The sequence below is a fragment of the Lepidochelys olivacea genome, assembly GCF_965140295.1.
Source record: "Lepidochelys olivacea isolate rLepOli2 genome assembly, chromosome: 2".
NCBI classification, from domain to species: domain Eukaryota; kingdom Metazoa; phylum Chordata; order Testudines; family Cheloniidae; genus Lepidochelys; species Lepidochelys olivacea.
This window is the reverse complement of record NC_140412.1, coordinates 194,496,073-194,510,279: the sequence shown is the minus strand read 5'-3', so window position 1 is coordinate 194,510,279 and position 14,207 is coordinate 194,496,073. Positions and strand designations below refer to the sequence as shown.

At 43.4% G+C, this 14,207-nt stretch overlaps 1 protein-coding gene across 3 annotated transcripts in view; it reads left to right on the top strand.

The window, feature by feature from the left end:
* Positions 1-2,493: 2,493 nt before the first annotated feature.
* Positions 2,494-14,207, top strand: part of ANO10 (anoctamin 10) — a 255,793-nt gene continuing 244,079 nt past the window's right edge. Inside the window, exons 1-2 of one of the 3 annotated variants that reach the window (XM_084618260.1) lie at positions 2,494-2,674; positions 7,786-7,945. In XM_084618260.1, coding sequence (XP_084474386.1) covers positions 7,807-7,945 — 139 coding nt within the window. In that variant the 5' untranslated portion in view covers positions 2,494-2,674; positions 7,786-7,806. The other 2 variants (XM_084618258.1, XM_084618259.1) reach the window with 2 other exon arrangements.

The window sequence follows — 14,207 nt, the reverse complement described above, 5'->3', positions numbered from 1 at the left end:
GCTATAGCCAAGCTGTTTTGGCAATAGCTGACTGAGTGGTGAAACTGGGTGCTGTGAATGAGCTGGGCTCCTTTCACTAGCAGATAAAAGGGATTTACCTCTCTTCTACCGTGTAGAGAGCAACCGAACAACTTCACCTGTCTCTACTTCTGAAAGTAAACTCCCCTATTTCCCCCACAAACAATGTTTGGGCTGGATGCACATAACTGGGAGTCCCAGCCACATGCAGACATTGTTGGGTGCAGTTGGTTGACCAGGAGTGTCAGTCACTCTTCTCTCTCAGCAACTTCCCCTCTTCTCTGGCCAAACACCCCCTGTCAGGGTCTCATGCACAACGAATGGGTAGCCACTTTCCATTTCCCAGCCTCTGTCTCTGTGCTGCAGTCTGTCTGTGGAAGCTGCTTCTTGCAAACCCCTATAATATAAAGGAAAATACAACTGCTAGCATGTGAAAATTGGGCTACATATCACTGGAAAAGTAATTTCCTCTACAGTTGTAATAAAATTCAGATTTGACCTAATGGTCTCTATGCTGTGATAATGAATGTAGATTATATCCCCTGCTCTTCTACAGGCTTGCTGTATGACTTTGGGGAAGTCACTACACCTATTTGTGCCTCAGTTTCCTCATCAGTAGAATGAAGATAGTAATAGTGTTTACCTTCTTTTGTAAATATACAGATAAAAAGTACTTATATAAGACTCAGCACACTGGTGTCCACTTAGAGACTGGGACCAGAACAAGTTTTGATAAGCTAAACCTTTCCTCTCACAGCAGGACCTGTAGATCAATGGCTCTTGTAATGTTTATCACCTTGTAGCAACAGGGGAGAACCAAATCCTCTTTGTAAAACTATTTAACTGTGTCTCTCATGTTTGAGATGTCTTAAACATTATTGTTGTTATCCTTAGCTACTGGCAACAATTCCTGCTTGTATGAAGTGACTCTTGCCAATTCAGCCTTTATATTAAATTTTCTTTAAATCCACCTTTTACTAGGACTCAAGGAAAAAATTAGTAATTTTGATGTATCAGCAGAATTACGTACTTAATGACTGATTCTTTCTCATATGCACAGAGTTAAACTGAATGCCAAATTTGGGGTTTGGAAAGAGGTTTCTCTGTGCAAGGACCTTGCAATTTTTTTTATTTCTGTAACATTAATTGGTACTCATCTGTTAAGATCAAACGGATGTGTATATATATATATATATATATATATATATATAGATATATATATATATAGATATAAAATCAAATGGGATTATATATATATAATCTCAATTAATTTCCTGAGGATTTGGGGGAGAGAAAGGAGTGACAATTCCTTTTTTTATTTTTTTGAGGTCTGATACTGGAAATATTAGAAAATTTAGGACTATTCTGTACAGTTCTCTTTAGGTGGTTGTACAAACAGAAATGTGCTCTCTAGATTGCAGGAAATTATACAACAGGTAAATAAAATGGATTTAGCATTTACTACTGTGAATAATCCCACTGAAATCAATGGGTTGTAAGTACGTACTACACCCTGTAATACAGGTTTGCCTGGGTAGTCCCTAAATTAAGACTAGAACAAACAGGAGACAACAAAGCAAGGAGAGGTAGGGTAAGGGAGTGGAAAATAAGATCTTGTGGGCCAGTGGGAGGCTCATGTATGTATTAGGAAGTAGCTTGTTTTCTTTAACTTCTTATTGCACAATGGATAATACTGAAAGTACAGGAGGCCAGAATAGCTACTGCTGCTGGAAGCCATGAGCTCTGAGGAGTTACAGGGTGAAAAGCAGGATATGATGGATGGCAGGGAGCAGCAAGACAGAAGGGGTGCATGTGGTCATGGGAGATGGGCACACATGACTATGTAGAGTCCTAATGCCTGTGTGGGGAGCAGGGGCGTTTTATAGAGTGCAGATACTGAAAGCCATTGAACAAAACTGTAAACTGTGCATCTCAGGAAAACCACTTCTGGCCAAAGGCTGCTGCCAGACTCCTAGCACCCTGGTGGGGAGGATCCTGACCTTGCTTTCCCCACACTCCAGAGGCTAAAGAGCAACATGCAGCAGGTCTACGGCGGTCTACGGCATATGTACACTGCACCCCCCCCCCCGACCCCAGTACGGGTACAACTAGCAGTGAGGGACAGCGAGGCACTGCCTAGGCGCGCACAGACGCCTAGGGGTGTGTGTACCATACATGGCTCTCTACGCCCCCATGCAAAGCCTTTGCTGCCATTTTTAGCAGCAGCTACACGGCTGCCAGACGCTTGAAGGGGCTATGCACGAGTCCCGTCGGGGCCAACCGCCGGCCAACCGCTCTTGAGAAAGGGGGAGGGCGGAGTAACTCTCAGGCAACGTTTTAGCCCCGCCCTTTGGCTCGCGCAGTCCGCTCTCCCCCTCCGTCTTCTCCTCCGAGTGCGCGCGCAAGCGCTCTCCTAGCCCCGCCTCCTGGCGCGCGCGCGCGCGCGCGCGCGGCTCCTGCGGTCTTCCCCGAGCGCGTCTCCTTCCCTAAGCCCCGCCTCGCGTCCCTCTTTGGCCCGCCCTTTGGGCGCGAGCAGCCGCGCCCCTAACACCGGCGCACGCTCCCTGTTGTTACGGCGGGTCTAACGCCCCCTCCCATCACCCGCAGCCGCTCTGCTCCCTCCCTCGCCTGCGGACGTGGAATAAAGCGGCAGAGGGTGAGTGTGAGCCCCCTGCTCTCCGCTAGTCCCTGCCGTGTCTGCGCCGCCGGGAGAGGAGGAGCCTCCCTCGCCCATCCCTGAGTGGCCCGGGGTCCGCTCACGGCTGGCACCCCAGAGAAGCCGGGCACTGGGGAGGGCCTAAGGCGTCAGGGGTGCAGGAGTACTGGGGCGTTGGTAGCGGGCAAGACTGCGCGTACGCTTACTCTTCTCTAGGACCCTGCCGAGTTGCTCCAACTTTGCCCTCTCCTCCACCCCTCTCCGAGCTGTGGTCGGGGTGGGGCTGGACTGCCCGGATTGCATTTTGCAGATTTGCAAAGGAAGTAGATCACCCGTTGCTACCTACGTTTAATAACCATCAAATTGTCTTCCATTCGAAGAAGGTCCCGTGGTTTTTCACATCATAGAATTGGTTTCTGCTAACTGGGATTTGAACGTGAGCAAGTGAATTAGACTGATTTTAGGATTAGCTGGAATTTGTGATAACCAGAGCCAGGGTGGTCTTAACGCTTTTCCCCTCCGTGCCTGAATCACTCACAGGTGTGTTGAAGTGTGAAAGATATGTTTTGATGCCCTTCACAGCTGCCTTTTATCTGGACAGTGCTATCTTCTGAATTACAATACAATATTTAGATCATTGCTTCTTCTTGGAGCAAAAGTTATGTCTCCTTGTTTGAAAACTGAGCATACTGATGGCACTTTATGAATAAAAACATGAAGTAGATAATGTGAACACAATTCAGTTACTGGAGAATAAACAAGTTTTTTGTCTGAAAACCTTTGTATTAAATTTATTCAATAAAATGTATTACATTAATGAAATTAATATTCTATATTTTCTTCAATTCCAAAGTATCATGAAACAGTTGATTTATAACAAGGTCAGCATACTTTCTGTTTGCTAACAGTAACAGCTAAACAGTAATTGCATTTCTTCTTCTGTTACCCGTAGAGTGCTGGCGTTTGTGAGACATCTAAGCGGATGTGGCATGCCTTTCTGGGGCATGTCAACTGCACTCCATGCTACCTTCTAGATGTACCCCTTGGACCATCAAGCAGTAGATGTAGGAAGGGTGTTTATTATTTGTACTGAGACTAGGGTGCCAATTGCTGTACACACACCTAAGTAAACTGAGTGCAATTCTTCTTGGAAGGATGGATATAAAATGGCATAAGGGAATTCTATGTTTGTGTGTCCCTAGTTTCTTGATCAAATACGATCGTTTTTTTCTTATGTTGTGTATCATCACAAATAGTAAAGATTCTACGGGCCAGGTTATAGTCTGTTACATCTGTGTAACCCTGTCAGGGCTGGCTCCAGGCACCAGCTTTCCAAGCACGTGCTTGGGGCTGCATTTAGAATCGGGCGCCAGTCCGTGTCATGCGGCGGCAATTTGACTGCAGCTCCGCCCCGAACCCTTTTGCCTCCAGATAACATCGTTGGTGACACTTGTGCAATCTCAAACAGGAGCAACAAGATGGAATAGAACAGGGGTCGGCAACCTTTCAGAAGTGGTGTGCCGAATCTTCATTTATTCATTTTAATGTAAGGTTTCGCGTGCCAGTAATATATTTTAACGTTTTTTAGAAAGTCTGTCTCTATAGGTCTATGTATTATATAACTAAACTATTGTCGTATGTAACGTAAACAAGGCTTTCAAAATGTTTAAGAAGCGTCATTTAAAATTAAATTAAAATGCTGATTTTACACCGCTGGCTTGCTCAGCCCGCTGCCAGCCTGGGGTTCCATTCACCTAGGCTAGCAGCAGGCTGAGCAGGACCTGCGGCCGGGACACCGGCTGGCAAGGGGCCGGCAGCCAGAACCCCAGACTGGCAGCAGGCTGAGCGGCTCAGCCTGCTGCCACTCAGCCCGCTGTTGGTCTGGGGTTCCGTCCGTTGGCGGCTGCTGGCTCCGCTCAGCCCGCTGCCAGTCTGGGATCCCAGCCCTGCCCACATAGAGTGGGTACCTACCATCTCCCTGGTTCTAGCCCATTCTCTTCCTCTCTGCACTGAGCTGAGTGTGGGAGTGCACTGAGCACAGGGCTGGGGGTGAAGGAGCAGGCTGGGGGTTGGGGTGTAGGGTCTGGCCAGGAGCTAGAAGGAGGGAGGGGGCTCAGGGTTGGGGCAGGAGGTTTGGGTGTGGAGTGCGTACCTGGGGAGCTCCCATTTGGTGTGAGGGCACAGGTGGGAATGGGGGTGTGTGCAGGAGCTCTCGTTTGGTGCTCAGGGTGGGGGTGGGAATGTGGGGGGTGCAAGAGTCAGGGCATGGGGGGGGGGGCTGGGAGTATGTGAGGAGGGTGCAGGGGTCAGGGCAGAGGGCTGGGGGTGTGGGCTAGGGTTGTGGGGGTGCTCCCAGCCCCCTGCCCAGAGTGGCTCATGGCAGGGAGCTGGAGGGGATATGCCCTGATTCCACCCCCCTTCTCCACCTCCTCCCTGGAGCAGGGAGTGCACTGCTGCTCCGCTTCTCCCCCTCCCGTGCAAGGGCCATCAGCTGATCGGCAGCAGGGAGGGAGAGGAGGAGGGGCAGGAACCCAACACGCTTGGGGAAGAGGCCGGGGAGCGGGGACCTTGCCTGCTTTGCAGCAGCAGCTGGCATGACCAAGCTTCTTCACCCTGCTCCCGGGGGGGGGACGGGGGTGGAGAAGAGCAGGCCAGGGCAGGAAGGATTTTTAATGGCACGCTGCTGCCTGCTGGGGTCCTGGCCTCCGGCCCTGTTCAGCCTGCTGCCGGCCTGGGTTCGACAGCGGTCTGAGTGGGGCCGGCGGCTGGGACCTGGCAGGCAGCAGGGTGCCATTAAAAATTGGCTCACGTGCCATCTTTGGCACGTGTGCCATAGGTTGCCGACCCCTGGAACAGAATCTTCACCACTTGCGCAGTTCTGTAGTGCTAACAGGAGTAAGAAATCTTTTTTGTGACTAAAATGAGAAAATATGATGCTGAATACGTAAAAGGAGAAGATCATTTTGAATAAGAAGCTGCCATTTTTTCTGCAGGACACTTTCAGAGCAGAACAATACTTCAATAAAAGGTTTCAGAGTAGCAGCCGTGTTAGTCTGTATCCGTAAAAAGAAAAGGAGGACTTGCGGCACCTTAGAGACTAACAAATTTATTTAAGCACGAAAGCTTATGCTCAAATAAATTTGTTAGTCTCTAAGGTGCCACAAGTACTCCTTTTCTACTTCAATAAATACTGTCAGCTAATAGAACTTACCATTTATCCAGTGCTAATCATATTGAAAGCTTTTTACAAACATTGACTAATTTTCACAACATCACTTGGTGACAGGAAAGTATTACCCCCATTTTAAAAATAGGAAAACTAAGGCAGAGAGTTGAAGTAGCTTGTATAAAACAACACTGAGTTAGTCTCAGAACCAAGATTAAAATTCCGGATTTCCAGTTCTATTCTCATTCTTCTAGATCATTCTGTCCGTACAGATTTACATCTAAAATGTAGATTTACATTTTTATGAACCTAGTAGCATTCATAATATATTAACTTAAAATGTACACATTTTATTTCAGCATTGTGAACACCAAATGCAACAGGATTGTGCTATGTATGAGAACTAGCAAGTGAAACTGACCAGGCTAATAAATGATAAATTAGCTTTTTAAACATGATTTCAGTTTTAATATTTTAAAAAGATAGGGAAGAAATTATTGTTTAAATTGAGCTGTGTGTTGACTGTATCTCTGTAATTTGTAGCCTTACCTATACTGGAAATACCCTTTCCTGTATGCTTCATGGAGAAATCCAGAGAAGCTGTTGTGAAAAATGGACATTCTGCATAGGATAGATATAATCTTGTTGACTTTGAATAAGAGAGAGAGAAAAAGTACTTACAGTCAAAGACAATGGATGAAATTCTGACCCCATTCAAGTCAGTAGCAAAACAAAATTTCCTCCAATGAGGTTATATCTAGTCTGTTGTTCTCATGTACTGAACAGGCAGATGACCAATTTTTCTTTTGACAGTGACTCCTAAGTTGCTCTGTGAAGCATACAGAAAAAAGATAGGTTTCAGAGTAGCAGCTGTGTTAGTCTATATGCACAAAAAGAAAAGGAGTACTTGTGGCACCTTAGAGACTAACAAATTTATTAGAGCATGAACTTCCGTGAGCTGCAGCCCACTTCATCGGATGCCTAGAATGGAACATATAGTAAGAAGATAGATATAGATAGATATATTTATTCTTGCAGCACATTTTATCCAAGTGTTTAAGGAATAATGTCAACATAAAACTTCAGTTCAAGTCAGTGAGACTACTCGTGTAAAGCTATGCACATGCTTAATTCTTTGCAACCTAGCTTTAGGTTCCTGTCTGTGCCACTAACTTGCTGTGTGATATTAAGCAAGTCCCTTAATTACTGTGTCTTACTTTACCCATCTGTAAAATGGGAATACTATTTACCTACTTACCTAACAGAGGTGCTGTGAAGTTTCAATTAGTGTTTGTAAAGAAGGCTTGCAAAATTTTCATGAAAACTTATCACCTCAGGCTCATAGTCTGTTTACCCACCCTTATCGAGATAATTAAAAACCAAACAATGTTATTCATCACCTGTCTGTCAAAATTTGTTTTCTCAACTGGGTAAAGGCAAAATATATTGTATTACAGAATAAATACATTAGTATTCTTTTTATTAACATTTTTAATTCTCTGATAAATGTGCAAAATTAACATTTTCAGGCTCTTATAATGTCTCTTAATTTAGTAACAGTTGTCACTGATTTTACTCTGTTGGGAAAAGTGAGATGGCCTCAGTGTCCTCCCTTATTTTTCTCTTCCATTTATTTATTTATATTTTTTTGCTTCCTCACTACCGCTGCCACCACCAATGTGCTATACATGGTGGCAACAGTCATCCTAGATAAAGAGAATGGGATATAGCTTCAGCCAAAGTCAGGCAACGTTATGTTGAGTGACGCCCAGTGAAGTTTATTCAAGTGCTGCATCGCACTTCCCTCCAGCAGGCACTGAGCATGCTACCCACAGTATGCCTCCGTTCACATGCTAACTACAAACAAGTAGTTTGTAGCAAAGTTTCTTTTTCTGCAGACTGTATCCTGTAGTATTTTTAACATTGCATGTTTGTTGTCTTTTAGCATTTCACAAATTGTCAAAGGATGAAAGAAAGCTGGTCTGCATTCGACACGTTTGAGCCTCATTTCAGGCCTCTGGTAGTTATTGAGCTTGCAAAAAACACCAAAGAGGAAACCAAAGAATGGCTCACTCAAAGAATTGTGGACAAAAAGAAAAATGGAGGTAAATACAATGGTTCCTTTTCAGAGATTTTGAAATTGTATTGGTGATGTAGTCTATTGTAAATAAATGTCTTGATGCTATGGTAAAGTTAAATTCATAGTGACTTGTTGAGAAACAAGTTTAGCTAGTTTGATTTGCAGCAAAGGAAGAATATATATATATATATATATATATATATATATATTTAGTGCTTGCCCCTTTGTATATTCCACTCTAGGTGTGCATGTGCCTAGATCAGAGGCTTTTTGGTAAGCAGTGTCTGTTTGGTCTGTGCATGTTCTCTAACTATCCCTGTGTCCCATATCCAAGGTAGAAAAGGTATTGTGGGACCAACTGCTAATTCAGTTCCTTCTTTTCACTTTTGGCCTGAGCTGGAGTGCTTTAGTGTCAGCAGCTTTACTTTAGCATCTCATTCTTGTGTATGGTACAGTTTAGATTAATTAGTAATTTATGTTTTGTTTGTGTAGCTGTCCGTTGGTTATAGTTATGGGACTAAGGGGGAATTTATTTTTCCTCAGTATTCTGCTTACAACCTTGTTTGTTTGATTAGTGTCTGCCATATGATTATGCATAAGTGCCCCAGTTTTAAATATTGTATAGCTTGTGAGTTTTCCCAATTAATGGAGATCACACTGGTTACCTCTAATTTTTAGGGGAATTGTACAGCTCACTTCAAAGTGAGCATTATGTAGGTGGTTCTTCAGGAGAATAAGGAATTCTAGGGAGACTAAACATTTTCCTTCTGAATCGTTCTGTGAGGGCTGCTTCAGCTTCTGTTCCCTCTGATGCTTGTACAACATCCAGAAAAACCAAAGAGTGACCCATCAAGCCCTGAATTAGTTAGCTCCAGGGTGCATGCAATTAAGCCTTCATTGAAAGAATCCTGTAAGAAGAGCCATGAAAAAGTGTTTAAAGGAAAATTTAATCATCCTCCCAAGGAAAAGAGGGATGCATCTCCCCATAAATCCTCTTTAAAAAATAGGTCAAAATTGCCTTTCTTCTCCAAGTCAAGCAAGACTTCACATCTTGGTACAGATGTTGCATTGAAGGAGCAGGGTACTGGCTTGATGTCAAAGGGCTCTGTGATTGTGCCTGGCACTGAGTCTTTTGGTATGGAGCTCCCCTTGGCACCCTCCCAGTGTGCACTGATTGCTTCCTCATCATTGGCACTGACTGTTTCTGCAGTATAGGACAGGTTGGTACAGAGCACTACATTGATGGTGTCAAGTATGCCCCATGGTTATAATGCTCTCCAACCTTCAGTACTGATTTGAGGGTTTCTAATGAACCCAAATACCCCTTATTATCTGGAGGCTTAAATTTGCCTCTGGTACTAGAATCAATGCCTCCCTTGGCATCATTTTCCTTTCTGGTACTGACTGTAAGACAGGCTCAGCCTCATACTACTCCTATCCCTGCTGCTGCTTCTCTGGAGTCTGATATATCATATCCATCACTTGACTCTAAGCATAGCATGAGTGACTCACCCACATACTCTCCTAGAGCTCATTCTCCAACTTTAAGCTCAGATAGAGGGTCTAGGTTGTCCTGTCATCTAGAGATAGAGTTCCCATATGGCCCGGGAGCCTTCTCTGCACCCATACAATGTCCCTCAGGGGCCATACTGGGGTTCCTGTTAAAGCATCCTTCCCGGGTACCCTTCCAGACAGTAAAGGAGAGAGACATCAACCTGGTCCGATGAGTCTCCTGAGCAGATCTAACAAGAGGAAGAGCCCTCAGAAGAACAAGATCAACCCTGTTGAGAGAGTTCAGTTTTCATAATCCTCTGTGATGCTATCCGATTAAAGTATAACCATACAGATCATTGTTGCAATCTCTGTTATATATTTGCAACAAATCTTGTACAAAATGTGGCATGTAAGATGTCTATGAAAAGGTTATGATTTGCTGAATATGATTATGCTATATGTATGTATGTAGTTTTGTACTTGAAGTTATGAGTGTTGGCTCTATTCCTGTATTTCAAATGTTTGCTCCTGGGGTAATGCCTGCAAGGTAGTTAGCCAGCACATCTTGGAGAGACCATTCAAATTAAGTGGCTCATCAAGAAACACTTGACTTGACAATGGACCATGGGAGACTCCCATCTACATGGAATGAGCTGTCCTGCAAATGTGCTGTTTGAGGTAATGGCTTTACTGTGTCTAAACCTTCATCCCTGGACATGGGACTTGCCCATGTGACTCCAAACACTATCTTGTCCCCTGTAATTTTCTACTAGCTGTGCTGAGGTTTTTGTTTAAAACAATAGGTTTCTCTCCACATGGCAGAAAATATAAAAGGCCCCGGAAACCCCTCCATTTTGCCTCTATCCTGCTCCAGCGTCTTTTTACTGCCCAAGCCTCTGTACTATGAACTTATACTAATAGGAGCATTCTAACTAATGGACTGAGGACCTTCCAATGATTTGGAAACAGCCAGAGACTTGGCTTAAGCCAGCAGTTTATTCCATCACTGCTACTAGCCTGAACCAAGAACTTTGCAATTACTGTATGTATTTAATTCCTTTAACCTCTTTCTTTCTTTCTTTCTTTCTTTCTTTCTTTCTTTCTTTCTTTCTTTCTTTCTTTCTTTCTTTCTTTCTTTCTTTCTTTCTTTCTTTCTTTCTTTCTTTCTTTCTTTCTTTCTTTCTTTCTTTCTTTCTTTCTTTCTTTCTTTCTTTCTTTCTTTCTTTCTTTCTTTCTTTCTTTCTTTCTTTCTTTCTTTCTTTCTTTCTTTCTTTCTTTCTTTCTTTCTTTCTTTCTTTCTTATACACATTTAGATTTTAGATACTAAAGGATTGGCAACAGCGTGATTTTTGGGGTAAGATCTAAGTTGTATATTGACCTGGGTGTGTGGTTGGTCCTTTGGGATCAAAAGAACCTTTTATTTGGTGAGATTAGTTTTAAGGAACCGCTCATCTCTAACTCTAGTGTTTTTGGTGGTAATACAAGGACTGGAATGCCTAAGGAAACTGCTTTTATGACTTCTTGTTAGCCAGTACGGTGAAACAGAAGTTTTACTTTTTGGCTGGTTTGGTATATCCTATGGGGAATTAGCCACCGGTCTTGGGGTGTATCTGCCCTATTTCTCAGCAGTTTGTCCTGAATTAGGTATCCTCATTTGTGACCCACAGAGGCACGGTTACATCCTCTCTCCTCTTCTCCTGATGAAGCAATGACACCGGTTTCACTTTCATGATCTGATGACTTTAAAAACTTTCAGGGGATAATGAAAAAAGTAGCAACTTCACTTCAGATCCCTTTAGAGGAGGTTCAAGAGACTCCTAAATTATTGGATGTCCTTCACAACACTATGCCTGGGAGGATTGCTGTTCCTATTAATGAGGCTCTTTTGGACAAAAACTATGACAGACTCCTGCAACTGTTGCTCGGACTTCAAAAAAGACTGAAAAGAAATATGTTTCTGTTAAGGGAGCCAGGTACTTCTACTCACACCCTGTACCTTGTCGGAGCTGCAGTTAATGAGAGGTGTTAGAGTGGTACTGTTTATTCAACCCCCTATGCTACTGATTCAAAATGTTTAGTCCTATTCAGATGAAAAAAATATTCTGCAAGTTTGCAGTTCCATATATCTAATAACCAAGTTCTTATGGCAAATGATGATGATCTCAATTATAATAAATTCATGGATTTTATTGACAAGTTGTTGCAGGAGCATAGGAAACAATTTCAATTACTAACAATGTAAAGATTGTTAATGGCAAGATCCTCCTTACAAGCATCATTAGACCCTGCAGATACAGCTTCATGCTCTGTGGCAACTTCCACTGTAATGAGTTGTTTGTCCTGTCTCCAATCCTTGGGCATTCCAAGAGAAGTCCAGGCCAAAGTGGACGACCTTCCATATGAGGGCCTTAACCTTTTCAGTGAGAGAATGGAAGTCTCTCTCCACACTTTTAAAGACTTCTAGGCCACTTGATGTTCTCTAAGTATTTACAGCCCTGCAATGAAAAGAATATGCAGAGAGCCTCAATCTTACCCAAGACAGAGGTTAACTCCATCCTCTTTTTATCACCATCTACTTGCACAGCATCCTAGGAAATGTCAAAGGACGCAAAAGAGAAGACCACCTGATGCTTCTACTTTCTTATCACAGTTAGCGGTCGCCAGCAAGCATCCCTTTTGATGGGATTGTCAAGAGCTACAGAATGAACATCCCTCCAGATTTTACTTCCCCGTTCTTCCCGGATTTCCTTCGTAAATTTTCTTTCCCATTTTCAGAGAGCTTGGAATGCTGTTTCATCAGACAAATGGGTATTAGCAATTATTACTACTGGCTATGTAATTCAGTTTCACAGTGTATCCATCCTCACCCACCTTCCTTGTCCCTTTTCAAGGATCTCTCTCATGAGACGCTTCTCCTCCAGGACATGGATTCTCTCCTTCAACTGGGCACAATAGAACCTCTTCTGCCTCAATATGGAGGGAAAGGTTTTTATCCCCAATATATTTCCTCATAGCCAAGGAAAAAAAGGAGATGGGAACTGATCCTGGATTTCAGAATGCTCAACACCTTCATTTGCCATTTGAGATGCAGGATGGTTACCCTGGCCTTTACTATACCGTTGCTATATCTGGGAGATAGGTTTGTTGTTCTTGACCTCAAGGATGTTTATTTCCACATTGACATTCATCCTACACATAAGAGATTCCTATGATTAGTGATCAGCCCAAATCACTATCAATACAGGATTCTTCCCTTTGGTCTGTCAGTGGCACCAAGGGTATTTATGACATTGTAAGCAGTGGTAGCGATATGCCTATGACAAATTATAGTGGTCTATCCTTTGACTAGCCAGTGGACCAGATATAGAATGTCCTAGCAAGATGCTTAAAATTCCATGAGAATGGTTCAACTCTTCCAGATGCTTGATCATAGGTTTAAGTTGTTAAAAGTTTGATACTAATACTGTATACAGAGTTTTATTGGAGAAAAACTGAATTCCTGGACTGCTAAAGTGTACTTACCTCAAGACATGTTCCAGGCTATGTCTAGTCTGATAGGTTAGCTTAAAGCGAGCTGTTGAATAACAGTAAGATCTTGTCTCTGTCTGCTGGGTCACATGGCCTCTTGCACTTTTGTGATGCAGCATGCCAAACTACATCTCTATTGTATGCAAGTTGGGTTGAAGACGGCATACACCCTGACCTTACAAAGTCTGGACATACTTGTGTAAGTTCCACAGAATATCCTCTGCATCCTTGACTGGTGGAAAGACCTCTCTCTCTCTTCCAGTGGGAACAATAGTGATAGATGCATCCTTACTGGGTTGGGAAGTTCATCTAGGTGGTCATTTAGCTCAGGGAAAATGGACTCCAGAAGAATCTTGGTTACAGATCTGTGTCCTGGAGCTGAGCGCCATGTAAAATGCATTTCTTGCTGATGATTCATGAGTCTGTTCAGATTATGTCAAGGGAACACAACTGCAGATATTTACATAAACAAGCAGGGTGGAGTGAGATCATTCCTTGTGTTGTGCAGAGGCAGTAAAATTATGGAACTGGTGCAAACTAAATTGCAGCAGTCTGTCAGCGGTTCTCCAGAACACATTAGCGGGCAATCTCAACATGCACTTCTCCACGAATGGGAAATCCACAAATTGGTGATTTGGTTCATTTTCCACCAGAAGGGCCAGCCAGAAGAGGCATGTTTAGAATAGATAAGAACAAGAGATGTCAGATATTTTGTGCCAGAGGAGGTCAAAGCTCCAAAGGATTAGGCATATGTGAATACGCATTCCTAATCATGTATTCACATATGCCTAATCCTCCAATTCCATTGCTTCTGAGGGTGTTAAGGAAAATCAGACAAGACAAGGCAAAGATTATAAACTTCTGTGTGGCTGAGGCAATACTGTTCCCCACAGCTTTTTCACTTATCCATTTGCCCTCCAATCTGATTGCTTCTCATGCTGGATCTTGTGACTCGGAGTGAGGGAATGACGCATCATTCTGATCTGTCCTCCCGCCATTTAACTGCTTGGTTTTTGGATAGATGTCAGAGCTAGAAAAATCATGTTCTTCAGAGGTGCAAACCATCCTGAGCAGCAGTGGAAAAGATTCTACAAGAAAAGTGTACTGTGCAAAGTAAAACAGATTTGCCATCTGGTGTGATCAATGTAAACTGGCACCTCCAGAGTCTCATATACCTGACATTGTAGACCATATCTTTTAGCAGAAGACCTCAAGTCTCTCACTCAGCTCTCTGAGGGTACATCTAGCAGCTATTAGTGCCTTAC